Source organism: Phaenicophaeus curvirostris, unplaced genomic scaffold, assembly GCF_032191515.1.
Source record: "Phaenicophaeus curvirostris isolate KB17595 unplaced genomic scaffold, BPBGC_Pcur_1.0 scaffold_55, whole genome shotgun sequence".
Taxonomy (NCBI): Eukaryota; Metazoa; Chordata; class Aves; order Cuculiformes; family Cuculidae; genus Phaenicophaeus; species Phaenicophaeus curvirostris.
Genome location: NW_027206677.1, coordinates 981,375 through 1,003,430, shown reverse-complemented (window position 1 = coordinate 1,003,430; position 22,056 = coordinate 981,375). Strand labels below are relative to the sequence as shown.

The 22,056-nt window shown below is 53.2% G+C and overlaps 2 protein-coding genes across 3 annotated transcripts in view; both read right to left on the bottom strand.

Moving 5' to 3' along the window:
• Positions 1 to 471: 471 nt before the first annotated feature.
• Positions 472 to 22,056, bottom strand: part of LOC138734063 (class I histocompatibility antigen, F10 alpha chain-like) — a 30,272-nt gene continuing 8,687 nt past the window's right edge. Inside the window, exons 2-8 of one of the 2 annotated variants that reach the window (XM_069881624.1) lie at positions 4,030 to 4,108; positions 2,589 to 2,852; positions 1,844 to 2,119; positions 1,386 to 1,775; positions 1,275 to 1,307; positions 1,034 to 1,061; positions 472 to 942 (exon numbers count right to left, since the gene is read on the bottom strand). In XM_069881624.1, coding sequence (XP_069737725.1) covers positions 831 to 942; positions 1,034 to 1,061; positions 1,275 to 1,307; positions 1,386 to 1,775; positions 1,844 to 2,119; positions 2,589 to 2,852; positions 4,030 to 4,093 — 1,167 coding nt within the window. In that variant the 5' untranslated portion in view covers positions 4,094 to 4,108 and the 3' untranslated portion in view covers positions 472 to 830. Of the gene's footprint in view, positions 943 to 1,033; positions 1,062 to 1,274; positions 1,308 to 1,385; positions 1,776 to 1,843; positions 2,120 to 2,588; positions 2,853 to 4,029; positions 4,121 to 22,056 lie in introns of those variants that run through there. The other variant, XM_069881623.1, reaches the window with a different exon arrangement.
• Positions 1,033 to 22,056, bottom strand: part of LOC138734076 (class I histocompatibility antigen, F10 alpha chain-like) — a 46,457-nt gene continuing 25,433 nt past the window's right edge. Inside the window, exons 5-6 of the mRNA XM_069881632.1 lie at positions 1,275 to 1,307; positions 1,033 to 1,061 (exon numbers count right to left, since the gene is read on the bottom strand). The gene's annotated coding sequence lies outside the window, so the exon portion shown is untranslated. The remainder of the gene's footprint in view (positions 1,062 to 1,274; positions 1,308 to 22,056) is intronic.

Sequence of the window (22,056 nt, the reverse complement as noted above, 5' to 3'; positions counted from 1 at the left end):
GGACCCATCCCAGCGCTCGTGGTATCTGTAAGTACAAACCAGGCAGTTTGTCTAGAGCAGAGGAAGAGGACGGGCTGAGACAGCTGGGGGTGTTTAGCCTGGAGAAGAGGAGGCTGAGGGGAGACCTCATGGCTCTCTAAAACTTCCTGAGAGGAGGTTGTGGAGAGGAGGGTGCTGGCCTCTTCTCCCAAGGGACAGGAGACAGGATGAGAGGGAATGGCCTCAAGCTCCGCCGGGGGAGGTTCAGGCTGGACATTAGGAAAAAATTTTTTACAGAAAGGGTCATTGGGCACTGGCAGAGGCTGCCCAGGGAGGGGGTTGAGTCACCTTCCCTGGAGGGGTTTAAGGGATGGGTGGACGAGGTGCTGAGGGACATGGGTTAGTGATTGATGGGAATGGTTGGACTCGATGATCCTGTGGGTCTTTTCCAACCTCGTGATTCTATGATTCTATAACAATCAAGATCAACTTTATTTAGAGAATGCAAACCTTATGTAGTGCCTCTGTATCCAGCAGCAGCTATTCCAGTGAATCTCCACCCGTGAGAATCCCGCAGTGCAGGGACAGAGTGCAACACCCTCTTTTCCACACACGTGCCCCTTACCTGCATGTTTTCCACCTAGCGTTTTCCTTTCCTATGAACCCACGAGTCTTAATAAAGATTCCAAAGTCTCAACAAGTTACAAGCATGAGAACATCGACCGTTTGCTCTGTGCTTGCTGCTAATATCGCAGCTTCACCACGGCATCGGCCGCTCGCCCCAGCACAGACACAATCCTGGAACCTTTAAGCCCACGGGGCTTAATTAGAGAAAGAGGCAAACAGGGATTTCACGCAGCGCCGGGAGCCGTCACGGTGCAATCTCTCTCTGCCAGCAGCTCCAACCCTTCCCCAGCTCCTCTGACTGCGACAAGGGTCGGGGACACACTCAGGCTGTGCTCCCTGCAGGGACAGAGGAAGAGACGGTGTCACCCAGGGCCACCTCGGTGTCTCCAGCTCCCGTTGGGCCTCCCCGGCCCCACGCCGTACTGACCCTGAGCTGCCAATCCCCGTGTGGGCGCCTGCAGGGAGAGAAACAGCTGTGAGCCGCCAGCCCGGCGCTCTGTGCCACCAGCCGGCCCGGCAGCCACCGGGAGAGCAGGGTGACACCAGATTCCACCTCTTCCACTTGGAAAAGGGGCGGCAAAGCAAGGATGGGGGATCGGAAACACCGGCAGTGGCCACAAGCTGGAGCCTCGAGGCCACCCCGAGCCCGCTGTGCCGCCGGTGCTCACTTGATGCCTTGATGTAGCGCTCCTTCTGCTTCCCTGTGGAGAGAAAGAGGCATCAGCATCGCCAGCACTTCGCTGCCAGGCCTCCCTCCCACACCGGCCCCGGCGCTTTACCTGACTTGAGCTTCCAGAAGGCAATTCCAACGATGATGATGATGACAAGCAGGATGGCGGCAACCACGGCCCCGACGTTAAGGAGGATGTTGTTGGCCTCTCTCTCTGAAGACTCATCCCACACATAGAGGCCGGGCTGGGCCAGGCTGGTGTGTTCCACGCGGCACCGGTACTTGTCCTTCTCCTCCGGGTGGATGACGATGGAGGCCGCGGTGTAGAAGGTGCCGTCGCTGTTGGGCACGATGCCGCTCCACGTGGTGTCCTGGTCCCTCGGATCGTTGTCCTTCAGCCAGTTGACGGAGATGCCCCGTGGGTAGAAGCCGTAAACGCGGCAGCGCAAGGTCAGGAACTCCCCGGCCTTCTTCCCCGACACTCGGACCGTGGGCGGCTCTGGGGAAGGGCTTGGGGTCAGCGTCGGCACACGCCCCCGCGCCGGCCGCTCGCCGTCTCGCCCTCACCTTTCCTCTCCAGCACCCTCTGCCCATAGCTCAGATAATCCTTCAACGCTGGGATGCAGATGTTCTCCACGTAGTTCTTAAGCTGCCCAGCGACCATCCCATCCTTCTCCCACTTTATCTTGGTGACAACTGCCCCGGCGTCCGCCGCGATGAACTTCATGCTGTCCATGTCCCAGGAGATGAAGTCCTTCCCATCGTAGGCGAGCTGGTAATACCCCTTGGTGCTGTTGTTCTCCAAGAGGTCACAGCCAGACATGTATTGAAACATGTGAACTCCTAAAACACGATGTGGGGTGAGGGGCTGCTGCAGCCCTGGGCCTTCAGGGGGGCACGGACCCCTGGTGTTGAACCCCAGAGCTTGGGGGCATCGGGCACCAGCACGAGAGCTGCTCCCAGTCCTGCTCGGGGCCCACAGCGCTCGGCGTGTCCCGTAAGTCCATGATGCAGCCCCCCTTGCACCCAGCCCCATGGCACCCTGGGGGCCCAAATGCCACGGGGGGCACAAGGACATGGGATGGGGGGGACCAGAAGCCCCCCCAGATCTGGCACAGGGGATCCCACGCATTGTGGGGCTGGGATGGGGCAGCCAGGACCCCTCAGCCTGGGGGTCAAGGGGGCTGGGAGCCCTCGGGTGACGACAGCAGGTGGACAAGGGTCGGCACCAGTGTGGCAGCACCGTGGGGCAGGAGCTTGTGGGGCACGTGGGAACTCGCCCAGCCCCACGCAGCCCCCAGTCCGCACTCACCCCCACTCTGGTTGTAGCGTTCCTGTGCAACGTACAGGTTTGCACGGTGAACCTCCTGGTCTTGCCGGTTGATCTCAGACTGGGTGTCCCAGTGCTGCTGACCCAGGTTGGCCTTCATCCAGTCTGCTCGGGGCACCGCCCTCCTGCTCTCGCTGTCGTAGCGCACGATGAGGTGCCCATCCACGTACCCCACGGACACAAACTCGGGGACCCCCAGGCTGGGCTTAGTCACCGCAACATCGAAATAGTGCAGGGAGTGGAGTCCTGTGGGGACACGGGGGATGACGGGGGGGGTGACAGGGCGCAGGGAGGGCTGGGGAGGTCCTTGGGGAGCAGATCTGGGGTCGGGGGCATCTTGAAGGTGGGGGGCCTTCGGGGGAGGGAGGTGGGTCTGGGCGGGGGTCCTCGTTCTAGGGAAGGGGAGAGCAGGGGGAGCCTGGGGTGAAGGAAAAGGGGGTCCAGGGGGCATTGGTGACAAGGAAAGGGGGTCCAGGGAGTCCCTGGTGTCAAGGACAGGGAGGTCCAAGAGGTGGGGGACATGTGGAGGCCAGAAATGGGGGTGCAGGGGGTCCCTGGGGTCAAGTACGGGAGGGTCCAGGGGGTGGGGCACTCGAGGGGACCAGAAATGGGGGTTCAGGGGGTCCCTGGTATCAAGGACAGGAGGGGTCCAGGGGGCGGGGGACGTGTAGTGACCAGAAATGGGGGTGCAGGGCGTCCCTGGTATCAAGGACAGGGGGGATCTAGGGGGTGGGGGACATGTGGGGACCAAAATTGGGGGTGCAGGGCGTCCCTGGTATCAATGACAGGGTGGGTCCAGGGGGTGGGGAACATGTGGGGACCAGAAATGGGGGTTCAGGGGGTCCCTGGTATCAAGGACAGGGGGGATCCAGGGGGTGGGGGACATGTGAGGACCAGGAATGGGGGTTCAGGGGGTGCCTGGTATCAAGGACAGGGGGATCCAGGGGGTGGGGGACATGTGGGGACCAGAAATGGGGGTTCAGGGGGTGCCTGGTATCAATGACAGGGTGGGTCCAGGGGGTGGGGAACATGTGGGGACCAGAAATGGAGGTTCAGGGGGTCCCTGGTATCAAGGACAGGGGGGATCCAGGGGGTGGGGGACATGTAGTGACCAGGAATGGGGGTTCAGGGGTCCTTGGGGTCAAGGAAATAAGATTTTGGGGGGTGACAGGGAGGCCAGGAAGAGCATCAAAGGAGAGGGGTTCTGGAGCCCAGAAAAGGGGGTGCAGGGGGGGATGGAGGAATGGGAGGGAGGTCCCAGTGCCCTGGGAAGGAGGAGGGAGAAAAGCGGCTGTGTAGGGGGTCCTGCAGCCCAGGGACGGGGGGGTTCAAGGGATAGGGGGGTCCCAAAGCCAAAGGAAAAGGGGGTGCAGGGGGTCTGTGAGCCCAGGCCAGGGTCCCGAGCCCCCGGGCCCCCTCGCACCGCTCGCCACGCCGCCCAGGACCGCCAGCAGCAGCCCCGGGGCCGCAGCCCAGCCCGACGCCATCGCCCGCTCCGCTCCTCTCGCGGCGCCGAGCCCGGGCCGAGCCGCGCGCCCCGCCCCGCCCGCTCCCATTGGCGGAGCCGCCGCCCGCCGGCCAATGGCGGCCCGAGGCGCCGCGTGACGTCACCGGTCGCCGGGCAGATCCCGGCGCCGAGGGTTGGGAGACGAAAGCCAAAGGGAGAAAAGGGAGTGGGGAGCCCCATGACCTCCCTCGGCCCCCCCAGCTCTGCAACCCGCGGGGCAGCTCCCAGCCCCTCCTGCACCCCCCCAATGCCCGTGTCCCCCACACCCCGGGACCCCCCAGAGCCCTTCTTGCCGGGGTCTCAAGGGCGGGGGGGGATCCTGGGAGGGTGGGTGTCCCCAGGACTGTGGGATGTGGGGTTGGGGGGGTCCAGGGTTTAGGGGACACGGGGGATGTGGGGGGGAGGGTCTAGGGTCCTGGGGGCTTGGGCTGCCCAGGGGGGTCCCGGGTTGGGGGTTTTGGGGGGCGGGTTTAGGGTCCCGGGGGATCCTCACGCTTCACTGTCCCCACAGGCTCTGGGCTCAAATAGTATTTTGCTCCTTTCCAAGGCTAAATACAGAGGAGCAAGAAGTCAAGAAGCAGCAATTGATTAACGCCTGGCTCCGAGCCTGGGGGGAGGAGAGGGGCTTGGGGTTCTTTGCTCATTGATGAAACCTCAATCATCTTAAACTCAAAGCCAGGCAAACTGGGACAGCTGTCTGAGGACACGACTGCTCTTGCCCATTTAGATCAGACACTTTCTCTCTAATCTTTTCAAATTTTTCTAGTGTGTATTTTATTTTTTATGTCCAACTTTTTTCCCTGGAGCTGCAGTCTTCTACATCACTGACAACAAAGATCCTTTCACTGTCTCTGGTCTGTGCTGTTTTCCCAGCCCAGGGACATCTGCAAAAATAAGCAGTCCCACTGAAGACTGATCTCTCTTTGCATAAATACAGTGGTTACGGAAAGGTGTTCATTCCATTTTCCACAACCTGTCCTGTTGACTTTATAATGAACCGGTTACTCAGCCCTGGAAAGCAGACAGAAAACTCTTCTGACGGCCCCTGTCAAAGGAAGAGGCAGAAAGGAGAAAAGAATTGCTGGATATGAACTCCTAGTACTTACATGGACAGCAGCAGGAACTGAGGAAGGATGTAGGTTTTGAACAGGATTTAAAAGCTTGATCAATCATAACGATGATGGAAATGCTGCCATCAAATAATAATAAAAAGATATATATAACTGTTTTTACGCCATCAATTATTTTCTTCCCTAGCAAAAGCAATACAAAGGTGGTGTTTTGGAAACAATCAAGAAGCAGGTAATCAGTCTATTTACATACTGTGAGCCAAAGGGAATATAAAAAACCCGAGGAAATGGCAGAAATGAGCATTAGTAAAACTGATCTAATCTCTGGTGTTATTAGTTGCACAAGCCAGGCTGTTTGATAGATATACATATATATTGCTTCTCTCCTCTTTCAGCCTCGGCCTCATATAACATCTGTCATCTTACTCGTCCCCCGTGACAGAGATAGCCCTACCGAGCGTGCCCTGCACATTCAGCTCAGAAGGATCGTCTTTTCCAAGCTGTACAAGTATTGTTTTCTCCGTGAACAGAGCATGGTGCTAACAGTGAATTGTGCTTGCAGGATGGGTTGCTATTCAACCCTGGCACAAACTGAATGTGTTAGCATTTTGCAGGAGCTAGAGATGCTCACTGGATAGTATTATAAATGGCTGTGCACAGTAGGAGGTCGTAGAGATTGAACCCAAGAGTTTTAGCTGAGTTTCCAAGGGAATTGAGAAAGCTGTGATACAGCGTCCAGGCATCTATCAGACCCCACGTAACAATCTCTGAACCCGTTGGCTTAAGTCAAACAAACGTGGCAGATGGGTCAAACTCTCAAAAGTTTTAAATAACTCTGGATTTCATGAAAACAGACAGAGGGATGAAGGAGAGAAGCAGCCCTAATAACGTCCCCAGGCTGCGGTGTTAACTCAACCCTTATAAGATAACAGAAATTTTAAAGGGATGTTGAGACCTGCAACATGAATCCTTTGATTGCCCAGCGACATTGGCTCTGCTGCTCTGAAAGCTGCTTCTTTAATCTGACATTGTTTCTAAAATGTAAAACTCTTAGGAGAGCTTCCAGGCAGTTTCATTCATGCTAAACACACTTTCTTTCCGGCTTCCTCCCCCTGAGATGATATAGTTAAAGCTGGAATCCCTTGAAAATAAAAACTAAAAAGATTATGAGGTTTGATGTGATAAATCCTAATTTTAAGTGGCAGAGGCAGCCGCAGTCTTCCTGATGACAATCAACAACCTCAAACAGAGATGACGACCAGCATGAAGCAGTACAACAGCCAGATGACTGTCGTCTGTAATTTTGTTGGAGTCCAGAAGCAACGGGAGGAATCCAAAGAGGGGAGGGGTGTGCGTCTCCTCTTGCACTCAGGCAAAGCTCCTGCTTTGTTGTGATGGGGTCCAGGACCTCTCTTCAGTTATTGTAAGGTCAAGGCCAAAGATCAGGACATGCTCAGATGCCATCAGGCTAATGTGATGAAGGCAATCCAGCATCTGTAGCCAGCATCCTGCCAAGGTTTCTACACAAGCATCATCCCTCTCTGCATTTGACTTTCCAAGTGAATAATCAATAAATGTTTATAGCTGAAGGCAGCCTTGAAATTCACGTCTAGACCCAGAGGATGACACTTTACCCTTTTCCTGCCACACTGGTTAGTTATACATGCAAAATCAATTGTCAGCACGAGATGATTAGAGAAGTGTAAGGGGAAGAGGGTTCAGCTACAGTTGACAGAAGACCACACAGGAGGATTTTATCAACTGAAAAGCAGGATCGTAGGTGGAGGAATCCTATCTCTAAGTCTGGTTCCCACTGGGGTGTTTTCTGAGCCTGAAATAGCTTCTTTTTGTCACATCCTTACTTGGCTACACTACAGATGTGACCTGTGGGTTGTGCTCCTGCTGGTGCTGCAGACCTTTGCCTGTAGCACTAGGGCTTGTTTGGCAGTCAGGTGAGGAGGGAGCCATACAAAACCCTAGGAAATCCTTTGCTACATGTTCAGTGATCTGTTCCATGTATTCTGTAGATGGTGAGAGCCTCCTGGAAGGACCAATGGGAGGAATCCTGAGGAGGCACAGGAGGACTGGAAGTACCTTGTATGAACACTAATGATTGCTACAATGGACAGTAACAGGGGTGAATTCAAAGTTTATCCCATGCTTCCATAGGCCAAATCAAGTAGAGGAGCTCCAGCATGCCAGAGAAAAAGGATTTCTTGGTACAAACACGATTTTGACTAGGGATTGCACTCAGGTGGCACAAGTGGAGTTGTACGTGGCAGGGGAAGTGAGGTTGGCCTGAGGTGCGTGTGCGCCCAAGCAGTATGTGGGTTGCTTATTGCTGTGGGCGGAGGTTGACTTAATAGCTGGCACTGATGGTTTGGGTTACTGTGCTTGTCTCCGTGAAAGGGGCTGAGACATGGACACTTGCTCTGGACAGGATGGAAGGAGGTTGGGCAGTAGGTCCTGATGGGACATGGTGAAACTGTCTACTTCAACATGCACCTTCTTGCACATCAAACAGTGAGACAGCAAAGGAAAACTGTGCTTGGAATAAATATACCACTGGTCCTAGGAGGGCTTCGAAGGAGCCTGAGAGCTGGGTGCCTGGGTCCTATAAATAAATCAGACTCAAACACCTAGCTGCCCCTAAGATGCCTTTTAAAAGTATGAGCCAAAAGCCAACATCCCCTGAAGAATATCAGAAGAGGATTACAGAGGGCAACTGAAGGGAGAGTGTTGTGGGAAGGAAGACTCTTTGACTTCTTTGTAAGGAAAAAGCATCTGCCAGCACTCTAATCCGGGCTGATCGGTTCTCCTGGGCTGAGAGGGCTTCTGGTGTTCAAAGCTGGTGTGTACAGACAAAAGGACTTTCAAATATTTCTTAAAGAGCCCTGAAGAGAAATGTGATTTTTCTGTGAAACTCCTGAGAGTTTTTAAGCATGTATTTGTTTGGGTAAATTGTGAGTGAGTGCCCTCCTGTGAGCACATGGGAACGGCTGTTTAATTGGCCTACACCTGGTGTTGATTATGATGCTGCTTTTTTTTCCCCAAACTCCCTTCACTGTATCTCATTTTGATCAAGCTGTAGATGAGAGGGTTTAGTGCTGGAGGAACCACTGAGCACAGAACTGCCAGCACCAGATCCAGGGATGGGGAGGAGGAGGAAGGGGGCTTCAGGTTGGCAAAACAGGCAGTACTGAGAAATGGGGAAACCACAGTCAGATGTGGGAGGCACGTGGAAAAGGCTTTGTACCATCCCTGCTCAGAGGGGATCCTCAGCACAGCCCTGAACATCTGCACGTAGGACAACGCAATGAAAACAAAACAGCCACATGCTAAACAGGCACTAAAGCCAAGAAGCCCAGGCTCCCTGATGTAGGAATCTGAGCAGGAGAGCTTGGGGATCTGGGGGATTTCACAGAAGAACTGTTCCAGGGCATTGCCCTGGCAGAGGGGCAGGGAAAATGTATTGGCCGTGTGCAGCAGAGCAGTGAGAAACCCAGCGCCCCAGGCAGCTGCTGCCATGTGGACACAAGCTCTGCTGCCCAGGAGGGTCCCGTAGTGCAGGGGGTTGCAGATGGCTGCTGTTGGACATCTGCTGCCTCTGGACATGGGGCACTGTTACAAGAGGAAAAGACAGAGACAAGTCAGGGGAGACTTCTCTGTACAAAATCAAAGCCATTTCTCATTCCCCTCCCCTGGTGCACACACCCTGTCCCTTTTCTTGCAGCCCTTCCTCCAGCTCCGTGCCTGGAGCCCTGCTCGGAGCCGGCTGAATGTGCTGGGAGGAGCAGGGCCTCTGCCCGCTGCCTGCGAGGAGTCAGCCCTGCTCTGCAGCAGGGGCTCATGGGGACGGTGGGGACAGGGGACACTGCCAGGTTTCAGCTTTGTCCTGTGGAACTGGGAAGGGGGTCTCGGGCACCTCCCTGCCATCCCCTGCAATGCAGACACCTACCATAGAGTAAACTCACACTCTACTCTCCCACCTCTTCTCTTCAGGCCATGGCTGGTCAGTCACTTTCTCAGCATCCGCACCCCTTCAAAGGAGAAATTACCACCCCCCTGACTGTCTGTGTCTCTGCTGCCTCCATCTGCAGCAGCACCGTGCATTTCTCCCTCTTCCCTCTCTGCCTTTGCTTCAGGTTCTTATCACTGGACCTTCTGGGATGGGGTTTGGGTTAAGCTGCAGTGCAGAGACCAGTCCTGTGGGTCCTGCCATGCAGCTGTAGCCATAGGAGTAAAGAGTCTAATCCCTCTCTGAAGTGACAGGTTCAGGCAGTTCAAATGAGCAGATTCTCCTCTCAGGACACCCTGCATTTGTGACATTTGATTCTTTGCTTGCAGGGTCCTGCTGGGCTTCAGGCTGCCCTCCAGAAGGCACAGCTCTCCCATGGTATCTCTGTGTCATCTGGCTGCTCATCGTCTGTGGGTGGGAAGCAGCAATGAGCCCTCCGTGTCCCTGGCTAGGAGGGGAGAGCTGAGATCCCCCCTCCGGTAGGACAGGGTGAGGGTATTTGGAGATCTGCATTGGGAAACGGGATTCCTCTGGTCCCAGCAGTGCCAGTTTCTTTTGCTGGGAACACCCGAGTGCAAAAGTCCTCCAGCACAGGGCAGCTGAGACCAGGGTTGATGGCTGTGCTCACTCTCCACGAAGGGGCAGTCCGTTTACCTGTCAGGACTCAGGAGATTTCACTTGGAGTGCAGTGGAAAAGCCAGGAGCTTCTGCTTGAAAGCCGTCCTGAGCTGTGTTGGGGCAACCAGAACATAACAGTCAGGTGAATGGGGTGGGACAGTGTTTGAAAGCTCTTTGATATCAGGAGTGGATTCATCCTGAAATCACCCTGTGTTCCATTCCGCTGATGCTGCAGGGCAGGACCGACTCCTGCAGAGCCCACATCACAGTCTCCTGCTCCCTGGGGCAACCTCAGAGAGGAGCAACCAGAGCTTGTGAAAGGGACCTGCTGAACATCCTCCTTGAAACAGGCAGTTTGATGGTGGTTTTATGAGAAAGAGCTTTGATTTTGGTCAGAGAAATGTCCCCTAACTCCTCTCTGTCTTTTCCCTCCAGGACAGTTCCCCATGCCCAGAGGCAGCACATGTCCAACAGCAGCTCCATCACCCAGTTCCTCCTCCTGGCATTCGCAGACACACGGGAGCTGCAGCTCCTGCACTTCTGGCTCTTCCTGGGCATCTACCTGGCTGCCCTCCTGGGCAACGGCCTCATCATCATCACCATCGCCTGTGACCACCACCTCCACACCCCCATGTACTTCTTCCTCCTCAACCTCGCCCTCCTTGATCTGGGATCCATCTCCAACACTGTTCCCAAATCCATGGCCAATTCCCTCTGGGACACCAGGGCGATTTCCTACACAGTGTGTTGCACAAATGTTTCTGTTTGTCATTATAACAGAGTTTTCTCTTCTCACCATCATGTCCTACGACCGCTACGTTGGCATCTGCAACCCCCTGCACTACGGGACCCTCCTGGGCAGCAGAGCTTGTGTCCTCATGGCAGCAGCTGCCTGGGGCGCTGGGTTTCTCCCAGCTCTGCTGCACACGGCCAATACATTTTCCCTGCTCCTCTGCCAGGGCAACCATGTGGACCAGTTCTTCTGTGAAGTTCCCCAGATCCTCAAGCTCTCCTGCTCAGATTTCTGCCTAAGGGAGGTTGGGCTTCTTTTGGCCAGTATCTCACTAGGACTGGGCTGTTTTGTTTTCATTGTGGTGTCCTGTGTGCAGATCTTCAGGGCTGTGCTGAGGATCCCCTCTGAGAAAGGAAGGAACAAAGCGTTTTCCACATGCCTCCCTCACCTGGCCGTGGTCTCCCTGTTTATCAGTACAAGTGTTTTGTCCTACTTGAAGCCTCCCTCCATCTCCTCCCCATCTCTGGACCTGTTGGTGGCAGTTCTATACTCAGTGGTGCCTCCAGCATTGAACCCCCTAACCTACAGCTTGAGGAACCAGCAGCTCAAGGATGCAGTGTGGAAACTGATATCTGGATGGTTCTGTCAGGCAATGAAATTCTCATCACCTTCTGCATAGCAGTTATAATGCAACCCATGGGAGGCCCAGACTGGCTTCTGTATTTCTTGTTGGTGTTGCTGTTTTTTCAATTGCAAGAACCTTGTCATCCTGTTTTTAATTCACTGTCTTTTCTCTTTTCTTGCTGATAGGCTGTGGAAATGAGGAGCTGTGCTCTTTGTGCGTTTCAAGAAAATAAAGGGATATTCAATGCAAAATTAAAGGGATTTCCAGATATGTTTCCTCCAAGGACTTTTTGGAGCTGCAGCGACAGTTCCTGTGGGCATGGGTGGAGGGGAGAAGAGTCCCGGCACGGCAGCACTGCCAGGCACCAGTGCTTGGTCTCCCAGAGCTGTTCTCTCTCCACTCCCACGCTCTCCTCCTCAGCCCTTGCCTTGCTGTCAGGCCTGAGGGCTCTGAGCTTGGTCACAGCCGTGCTGTGTGGCAGTGCTGTGCCCGCAGGCAGGGACAGGCAGTGGGCACTGGTGGGACACAACAGCCTTTCCATGAAGAGAGGGGATCTCCTAGGGCAGCGCCTGAAGGCTTAGGCCTTTTTCCCAAGGATTCTCTTAGGACCATTTCCAAGGAATTGCCCCCAGATGGAAGCCCCAGTGTGCAGATAAACAGTGTGGCTGTGCAGGGTTGGGACGGGCTACTACAACCAGGCTTCCCGTGAGAGACCTGAAGGAGCAGCCGGGCAGGGTCTGGTCTGTGCCCATGTGCGTTGGACACCCTGCGGAATCTGCCTCAGGGCAATCGTCCTGGAGTCGCCCCTCACAACCATCATTGCCAGCACTGGTCTCTCACCCCAGCTTGCGGGAGGTGAGATGAACCCAAGTGAGACCAGACTTGAGACTAAGTGCTCCTTGGGTTCCAGAAGGACCTTTAGGATTCATAGTTCTAGTAAAGATCCCTGGGTGCATTAGGGGTGCACGAGTCCAGCTCAGACGTGGACTCCTGACAGAACCCTGGGATTTCTGTGTGCGGCTCCAGGAACAAACCCCACTGGCCCAGGGAGATCCATCTCAGCTGCCTTGGACAGGCCCAGGGCAAATGTTCCTGTCTGCTGCGTCACCTTGGTCCATGATCCTGGATTGTGCTCTCAAAGGTGCCAGAGCCATCAGAGCAGTTCTGGGCTCCTTAGAAAAGGCAGATGCCAAATCCATTTTCAGGAAAAGCAGGAAAGAGAATCAGGAGATTATAGGCAGGTCAGGCTACCCCTGACCCCAGGAAGGGGGTGGCACATGTCCTGCAGCCATTTCCAGGCCCTCAAATAACAAGAAAGGAGTTTCTGAACCAAAATGAGAAGGGAAAGAAGGGCATGTTGTGTCCGTGGAATTCTGCAAGGCCTTAGACATGGTCTCCTGTGGTGTCCTTACAGCCAGAGTGGGGCTGTCTGGGCTGAAGAAGTGACCCTGGCTGGGAAGTTGGCTGAAGGACCAAGCCCAAATGTCATCAGCGGTACAAAGTCCTCCATGCAGCCAGTGACTTGAGGCATCCCCAGTGACCAGCGCTTGGGCCAGCACTGTCAAAAGTCTTTATTACCATCCTGTAGGATGTGATGGAGCACAGGTGACAGGGAATGATGTCGTATCTCCAAAAGGGAGGATGTGTTCCATTGAGTGACTTAAACCATTTTGTCTTGAATCTTTAGACGTGGGACTGGAAAGACACTCAGCTCTCTTCTGTCCTTGACATGTCTCTGCTCCAAGCAAAGCCTTTGCACACATGGTGTCTTGGATGCTTTGTCCCAGCTTTCCTCATGGCAGGGATGAGGTTGCCTGGTGCCCCAGCTGCAGGGCTTCAGCCTCAATAGGCAGCAATGGCCTCAGCCAGGGGCACAGGCAGGAGGAGCTGGAGCTGTTCCTGTGGGAGACAGAGCTGGGATATGGTCACAGACGTCAAGACAGATGATCTTCAAGGACAGCATCCTCCAAGAGCAGCAAGGGTCCAGACAAAATCAGTATCAACTTGAAAAGCCATTCATGGGCCCCATGATGAGTGTTTGCTGCTTCTGGAACAGTTGAAAAGAAAGAAAGAAAGACACTGTGGCCACTGCTGGGTTTTGGAAGAGCAGGTGTAGACAAATCTTAGATTCCCTGTGTCCTCTTCGCCTCTGTCTTCCCCATCAAGGTCTCCCAGGCCTCTGTGACTCAAGGCAGGACTCTGGAGATCACCAGTGGAGGGTGGGGATCAACTCAGGGATCACCTGAGCAAACGGGATCCTTCCCAGTCTGTGGGGCAGGTTGGGCAGCATCCCACAGAGCTTAGTTAGCAGGACAATGTCCCAGTGAGGCCTCTCTCCATCATCTTCCAAAGGTCATGGAGACTAAGGAATCTCCCTGACCACTGACACCACTCCCACTTGGCATGTTCTTTTCTGAAATGGCCAACGGAGGAGGAGGGCAACTAAAGGCTGTGCCCCAGACCTTGGCCCTCAAATCCCATTTCTGGATGTCTGAAAGAGAAGGAGACTGGACTTTCCTTGCTGAGACTGTGTCTCACCATCTTTCTATGACTCAGTTCTACTATGACTCAGCTCTTCTATGACCCAGTCCTTGTATGACCTGGCTCATCTGTGACTCCTCTATGACCTCACTTTTAAATGAGCTACCTTTTCTATGACCCGATTCTTGTATGATCTGATGCTTATATGGCCCTTTCAGTGCTCTTAGGATCTGAGTCTTATATGTCCTGATTTCTGTGAGCCTTATATGACCCAAATCTTCTACAAAACTTGTATGAGCAGAGTCTTTAAAAAACTCTTCTATGACTCGATTCTTCTGTGACCCAACTCTTCTATGACCCGATATTTCTATAAACCTTCTGTGACTGAAATTTTCTATGACCTGACTCTTCTATCACTCCACTGTTCTGTGACTCCTGTATGACCAGGATGCTCTATGATCTGTCTTCTATGACCCAACACTTCTCTGAACCTTCTATCCCTTTCTATGACCTGACGACTCCAGGACTCTTCTATAAGCCAACTCTTCTGTGACCCGACTTCTCTAAGACCCAACCCTTACATCAACTGGACTTCTATGATTTGACTCCTCTATGACTCCTGTATGGCCCAACTAAGCCCTCACGCTTCTATGACTCAACACTTCCACAACCCCAATATTCTATCACCCTTCTATTACCCAACACTTCTATGACCTAGATATTCTCTGCCTCTTCTATGACTTGACATTCTGTGACCCAAGGCTTCTATGACTCTTCTATGACCTGATTCTTCTATGCAATGAATCACCCGTGCCCCATGACTTCTACAACCAGACACATCAACGACCAGACTCTTCTATGACACAACTCTTCTGGGACCCAACCCTGCTATGAACCAACCCTACTATTAACTGACCCTCCTATGACCTGACTCCTCTGCGACTCCTCTATGGCCTGATGCTTGTATGAGACATCTCTTCTATGACTCAACACTTCTTTAATCTGAATAGTCTATGACCCATGAGCCTTCCGTTATCCAAGACTTCTGTGCACCTTCCAAATCAAATATTTCGAGGACCTGACTCTTCTATTAACCCCGTCTTTTAAGACTCCACTGTGACCTTACACTTCTAAGACCCGAGCCTTATCTGAACCAAGCGGGCGATGACCCAACCCACCTCATTGAACCTTATATTACTCCCTGTGACCTGACTTCTCTATGACTCTTCTGTGATCAGCTCCTGTATGACTCTCCTATAACTCTTCTACGACACTTCAGTGAACTGATTCTTCGATGACTCTTCTAGGACCTGACCCTTCTCTGAACTGACCCCTCTATCACCCAGCCCTTCTAAAATCTGCATAAATCTCACACTCCTACAACTCCACTCTTTCATGACCCAAATATTCTATGACCCTTTTAGAAGACCTTAAACTTCTATGACCCCACATTTCTGCGAATCTTTTAGGAGTGAGCTCCTCTACTCCTTCCCTATGACCTAACTGTTCTGTGTCGTGACTCTTCTCACAATCAAATTTTCAGTCATTCTGTTATGAACCAACCCTTTTGTGACCCAACCATCCTAGGACCCAAGTCTTCTACAACCGCATCAAACTGTGTGAGAGCCTTGGATCCTCCCATAACTCTACAGCCTCTCTTTGGAATTACATGGAATAACTGCCCCCAATTTGATTTTGCAATGTGAGAATGTTCATGACACCAGTGTCATTGTAGCCAAAGCCAGATCTCCCTGCCCAGGGCCTGGGGTCAGGGCTTGGCCTTTCTGTTTCACCAAGCAAACCCAGGCTTTCCTCAGCATCACAGGTGCTTGCACAGCACCTTCGCCTTCATGCAATCTTGGCCTCCAATTATTGACACTAACTAGTCCCTAGGGAGCCTTTGTCACTAACAATCCTCACTGAGACCAATTAATACTTCAACTTCCTCTGAGTTCTGCTTTTGACTTCTTGAGAGCTCTCCTCAATCTCCTCTCAGCAGCTGAGATCCTGGGATTCATCAGCAAATTCATCCTGGGTCTCATTAAAATACAGAAAGCCTTAACAAGCTCTTTCTCTTCCTTTTGTTTCCTTCAGGTCTTCAAGCCTTGTCTATCTCCCTGGAGTCATTTCCCAGTGTGCTTAAAGAGAAACATTTCAAAGTGCACCTAAGAAAAATACATTCAGACTGAAGTTTATATTTTATTCCTTGTTACCTCAGAGAACAGATGACAGAAGCATCCTCCAACAGGCATTGATAACAAGTATCAGCTCAGGGGGTCTGGGCAGCATGGAAAAGCATCCCTGGAGGTCTGACCCGGCATGGACAGCCTTGCTCCTCACCTCCCCCAGCCCCACCAATTCTGGCAGGGACCACATGGGACTTGCATCCCTTTTCCTTATGTCCCTTTCCATTTCCATTCTGACAGCTTGGGGAAATGAGATCATTCCCTGTCACATTCCTGGTGGCACAACCCCCCCTCCTCTCCCTCCCCAGTGATTCTCCTGCCCAGGTAATGCAGTAACATTGCAGGAAAGAAGTGTCTCTCCCAGCTGAGGGAGGGAACATCCCCCTGGAGACCCAGGAACACTTCAAGGGAGCCCAGAGGGGGCAGAGAAAGCGCTGCCTTGGGCTGCTCCTCTGCTGCTGAGCTGGGCTGGGCTCCTGGCAGGGAGGGAGCTGGTGGCCAGGGGCAGCGCCACAAAGAGCCAGGTGTGTCCAGGAGCAGCTCCTCTGCCAAGCCCAGCAGGGCTGAGGGCACTGCCTGCAGGCAGCGAGGGGAGAGGAGGGAGCAGAGATGGGGGGAAGGCAGGGTGAGGTGGGAGGATACTGAGAGCTCCCTGCTGGAGGAACCCTCACAGCCCTTCTCCAGGTGAGTCTCTGGTTGTAGGACAATGCAGAAGCCACTCCTGGAGGGATCTCCTGAAGGGAGCACATTCCACAACTCATGGTATTTGTAAATATCTCACTTTCTGTAGAGCAGAGGAGGAGGACGTGCTGCAGATGAGGGACTCCGCACTGAACCATCAGAAAGACAGAACACAGGAGCTGCCTCCTGCTGATGGCTGTGGGGGTGTAAAGGTGGATCTGCACCGTTGGGTTCCTCAGGGCTGTCCTTCCAAACAGGGTCCCTGTGTCCCAGTGTGCTGGGACAGAGACTCTGCACCTTTCAGGGTCAGCACTTAGCCCATCAGAGGAACTCATCACAGTGGTGTGAGGACAAGCTGTGGGTGCAAGGAGAAGCTGTATGGCAGGCTCCTCCTTCTTCCAAGAGTGTGCTGCATGGGTCACGGCAGCTCACAGTTCTGGATCAGCCCTGGGATATGTCCAAAGTGAAGTCTCAAGGAGGAGATCAAGGCAGGGATTGCTCTAAAGGTAAGGAGCTTACCTGAGACTCTGTTCTCCATTTCCTTTTCCAGGGGAGTAAGGAGGTGGGAGAAAAGCAGAGTAGAAACAGAGCCCTCAGTTTTTAACAAGTCACTGAGATTCCTGAATTGCCGCTCTGAGTGGTCACTAGGTTGACCAAGACCCTCTTAAAATGCCTAGAGGTATTCTCTGCCTATGGACAACATCAGCATCACTCTGCTGGACCCATCAGGACCGTTCTGACCTGTTCTTTTCCTCTCTCAAGGAGGACCAAGCAGGAGTGGATGAAGATTTAGATGTGGTTTGTATGTGCTGACAGAGTAAAGACCTGGCACAGGGAAACACCTCCAAGGAGGAAAATCAAGGCAGAAGATCCAAGAATCATGGAATGAGTCAAAACTTAAACCAGAGATGTTGTGGGAGGGTATAATTCAGAACTCTTTGTGACCCCCACCAGCGCAGACTCTTCCTCTGAGCAAGCCCCTTGCCTCCTCTCCCACCCTGCAAAGCCTCTGCCCTCAGGGCTCTGGGCTCCAAGGCTGAGCCCCCTCCTCTGCAGCCACAGCTCCAGTGCCCTCTCCAGAGCCCAGGGGCTGAGAGCAACTGCCCGGCAAGGTTGGTGTCTGGGAGGGGGCGAGCACAGCTGGGCAAGGGGAGCGCTGTCTGCATGCCCAGCTGCCTCGGCTCTGGCCTCTCTCAGCCAGCCCCTCACTCTGTTTCTAGCCTTTTCTCATTCTTGCTGTTGTTGTATAGCTCTCACTACCAGCCTCTCTGAAAGACCTGAATCTCTCTTCATCAAATACCATAATGAAGACATTTGGCTCTCCTTGAGGTGTCCTCCCAAACTGTGAGCTTCCATCCAGGATCCAAACCCATCCAATCACATCTTTGTGTTACCTCAAAGCCCCACGGAGAAGTGCAGGGATCCTATGAAAGAGAAGATGCTGCTGGGTTTGTGAAATGAGCTGTGTGTGTCCTGGGCTGAAAGTGGGGTGCCGAGACCTTCGGAAAGGGTGAGACCTTGAGTTGTCTGAGGTGGATCCCTCTGCTTCCAGCAGGTCCTGGCGGCTTTACTGGGTAACATGGGAGTGGGATCCCCTCGATCTTAGAAAGGTGCAAGCCCAGGGCAGCTGGGAACAAGAGCGAGGGAGAGAGCAGCTCCCCTCCCTCTGCACTGAGTCACAGACAATGCTCTCACCTCACAGGACTCCCCCTTGTTCTCCCTGAGCACAGCAGAGATGCTGAGGGCTTCTGATTTCCAGGAGAAAAGAAACCCAGCTGAGATGGGACAGGGCTGTAAAAAAACCTCCCCCCTCAAACACTTTGACAGTTTGGGTGTCTTAGCATTGGGTGTGCAGATGCTGCCAATCCTTTTTGCGTTAGAAGCAGTTTTACCCACACAATTGGAACACCAGGGCTGTCCCCACCATCCCCATGACCCCCTGCAGCAGAGCAAGGCTGACTCCTCGCAACCAGTCAGCAGACGTCCTGCTCCTCCTGGCACGTTCAGCTGGAAGCAAGCAGGGCTCCAGGCATGGAGCTTAAGGAAGGGCTGTGAAAGGAAAAGCAGTGGCAAGTGTACAGTGTGAGCAATGGCTTTGGTTTGGCTCGGAGATGTCTCCCCTGTCACTGTAATTTCATTTCTTTCAGTGCTTCACATGCAGAGGCAGCAGATGTCCAACAGCAGCTCCATCACCCAGTTCCTCCTCCTGGCATTCGCAGACACACGGGAGCTGCAGCTCCTGCACTTCTGGCTCTTCCTGGGCATCTACCTGGCTGCCCTCCTGGGCAACGGCCTCATCATCATCACCATCGCCTGTTACCACCACCTCCACACCACCATGTACTTCTTTCTCTTCAACCTCGCCCTCCTCGACGTGGGCTCCATCTCCACCACTGTCCCCAAATGCATGGCCAATTCCCTTTGGGACACCAGGGTTATTTCCTACACAGAGTGTGTTGCACAAATGTTTCTGTTTGTCTTTTTCATTATAACAGAGTTTTCTCTCCTCACCCTCATGTCCTACGACCGCTACGTTGCCATCTGCAACCCCCTGCACTACGGGACCCTCCTGGGCAGCAGAGCTTGTGTCCACATGGCAGCAGCTGCCTGGGGCGCTGGGTTTCTCCCAGCTCTGCTGCACACGGCCAATACATTTTCCCTGCTCCTCTGCCAGGGCAACCATGTGGACCAGTTCTTCTGTGAAATCCCCCACATCCTCAAGCTCTCCTGCTCAAATTTCTACCTAAGAGAGGTTGGGCTTCTTTTGGCCAGTATCTCACTAGGACTGGGCTGTTTTGTTTTCATTGTGGTGTCCTATATGCAGATATTCAGAGCTGTGCTGAGGATCCCCTCTGAGAAAGGAAGTTACAAAATGTTTTCCACATGCCTCCCTCACCTGGCCGTGGTCTCCCTGTTTTTCAGTACAAGTGTTTTGTCCTACTTGAAGCCTCCCTCCATCTCCTCCCCATCTCTGGACCTGTTGGTGGCAGTTCTATACTCAGTGGTGCCTCCAGCATTGAACCCCCTCATCTACAGTTTGAGGAACCAGCAGCTCAAGGATGCAGTGTGGAAACTGATATCTGGATGGTTCTGTCAGGCAATGATATTCTCATCACCTTCTGCATAGCAGTTATAATGCAACCCATGGGAGGCCCAGACTGGCTTCTGTATTTCTTGTTGGTGTTGCTGCTTTTTCAATTGCAAGAAACTTGTCATCCTGCTTTTAATTCACTGTCTTTCTCTCTTTTCTTGCTGATAGGCTGTGGAAATGAGGAACTGTGCTCTTTGTGCGTTTCAAGAAAATAAAGGGATATTCAATGCAAAAACAAAGGGATTTCCAGATATGTTTCCTCCAAGGACTTTTTGGAGCTGCAGCGACAGTTCCTGTGGGCATGGGTGGAGGGGAAAAGAGTCCCGGCACAGCAGCACTGCCAGGCACCAGTGCTTGGTCTCCCAGAGCTGTTCTCTCTCCACTCCCACGCTCTCCTCCTCACCCCTTGCCTTGCTGTCAGGCCTGAGGGCTCTGAGCTTGGTCACAGCCGTGACCCTTCTTCCTGCTGTCTTTGCAGAGGAGCTGCTCCTGGCCAGAGCTCACTCTTTGTAGTGCTGCCAGGTTTCCAGGAGCTCGCTCCATCCCAGGAGCCGAGTGCCACTCAGCAGCAGAGGAGAAAGCCAGGGCATTTTAATGACCCCTCTGGTGAGTTTGATGCCGAGTCCATGAACCTCAGCCCTGAGAGGAAGTGGAACAAACCTCTCAAGGTGTCAAAGTCAGATTCAGACTCCAAAGTTTCTTGTTAATGGGTCCCACTGAGGGCACTGCTGAGAAAGCATCTCCAGGGCCCAGGTAGAAGAGAAAACTGGAGGCAGTGATGAGAGGCTGAGAAAAGCAAGGTAACGCTGTCTCTGATGCTGAGTCAGCCTGGATTTCTTTCATTAATCCAAAGGGCCAAGCCCTGACCTCGTTAACCAAATGGACAGTCCTGACCCCCAGCCCCCAGGAAGGGAGATCTTGTCTCTCACCCATTCCTCAAGGTTCATCCTGGGACAGAGGGATGTGGAGATGGGCAAAGCTCAGGGCAGGACAATGGTACGACACCTCCCAGGCTCCGAAGTATGGACAAGGTGGCAATGAGGCCCCAGGGCTGGAAGGATTTGTCATCTCCTCCTAGGAATCCGTGTCAGACACAACCACCACCAAAGCTAAGAAAAGGCTACTCTGTTAGGGAGCTTTCGTCTTTCCCACATGCGTCTGTCGTCTCCACCACCGACTGTCCCACAGTGTTGCATCACCCGTGCCTCTTGCCCTGCAGGCTGCAGCCATCTCCCCAGCTGCCTCACCTTGCTGTCACCTTCCTTTGCTGTTATCTCTCTGTCCTCCCTGGCTCTTCCTTGAGACACAAAGCCCTGGGCTGATCCAGACTCCTTCTGGGTGACATGTGGCAGCACAGCACTGCCCTTGCACTGATATTTCTTTCCCCTCGTGTCCAGCTTGGAGCTCCCCAGCTACACTTTGTGGCACTATTTCTTTCACATACCTTTTTCCACTAGGAAGGAAAGTTCCACCACCCTCAGAACTGCCCTTCAATCACTCTCAGAGAGCTCCCATAGCGTCTGCAGTCTCCGCATCTCTAAGCCCAGGACCCACTGGTCATGCTCTTGAGGCCTCCAAAGCCCATCTTGGGAGGTCTCTGGGCACCCTGCAGGGTGTTTGCAGGTGAACTCCTAGCAGTCACAGGCCAAGAAAGACAGAGTGAGACTTTTTACCAAGGCAGAACTGGCAGAACAAGGGACAACGGCTTTAAGCTGGAAGAGGAGAGATTTAGATTGGATCCAAGGAAAAAATAGGTTAAGATGGGGATTGCAAGACACTGGCACAGGTTGCCTAGAGAAGGTGTGGATGCACCAACTCTGAAAGTGTCCAAGATCAGGAAATCAGAGCAACCGGAATGATGTCCCCATCCATAGCAGAGGCGTTGGAACTGCATGACCTTTTAGGTCCCTTCCCACCAAAACCATCCTATGATTCCTTGATTCTACTCTCCCCAACCCCTTCTCCACAGGGCTGCAAAGACCTGTAGAAATCACGTAGGTGTTTTAATCTGACCTGGTTCTCCACAGTCTCATAAAAAGAAAGCATTGCTATTTCTAGGACATGAATTGCCAAGTTTTCAGAGAAAGAATTCAAAACCCAGAAGGTGAAATATTAATTCAAAGAAAGTTCCAATGCCTCTGTGTGAGAGATTCACCAAGTGGGTCAGCGGGAGCCTCCCAGGATGATGTTGCCAACTGAGGACGGGGTTTCTGCCTCTGGGTCTGGGACTCATGATGGGAAACCAGGAAGCGCATTTGGAGAATGTGCATGAGCTGCCAGGGGATGTCCAGGAAAGGACCAAATGCAGGGAAAGGGTGGGGTCAAGGTGGTTTGTGGAGGAACAAGCATGGGAAAACAGAGAGAAAAGGGGCTAAAAGATGCTGGACATCAGGAGACCTGGAACCTGATTGGACAAATCCCATGGGATAACAGCCCTGCA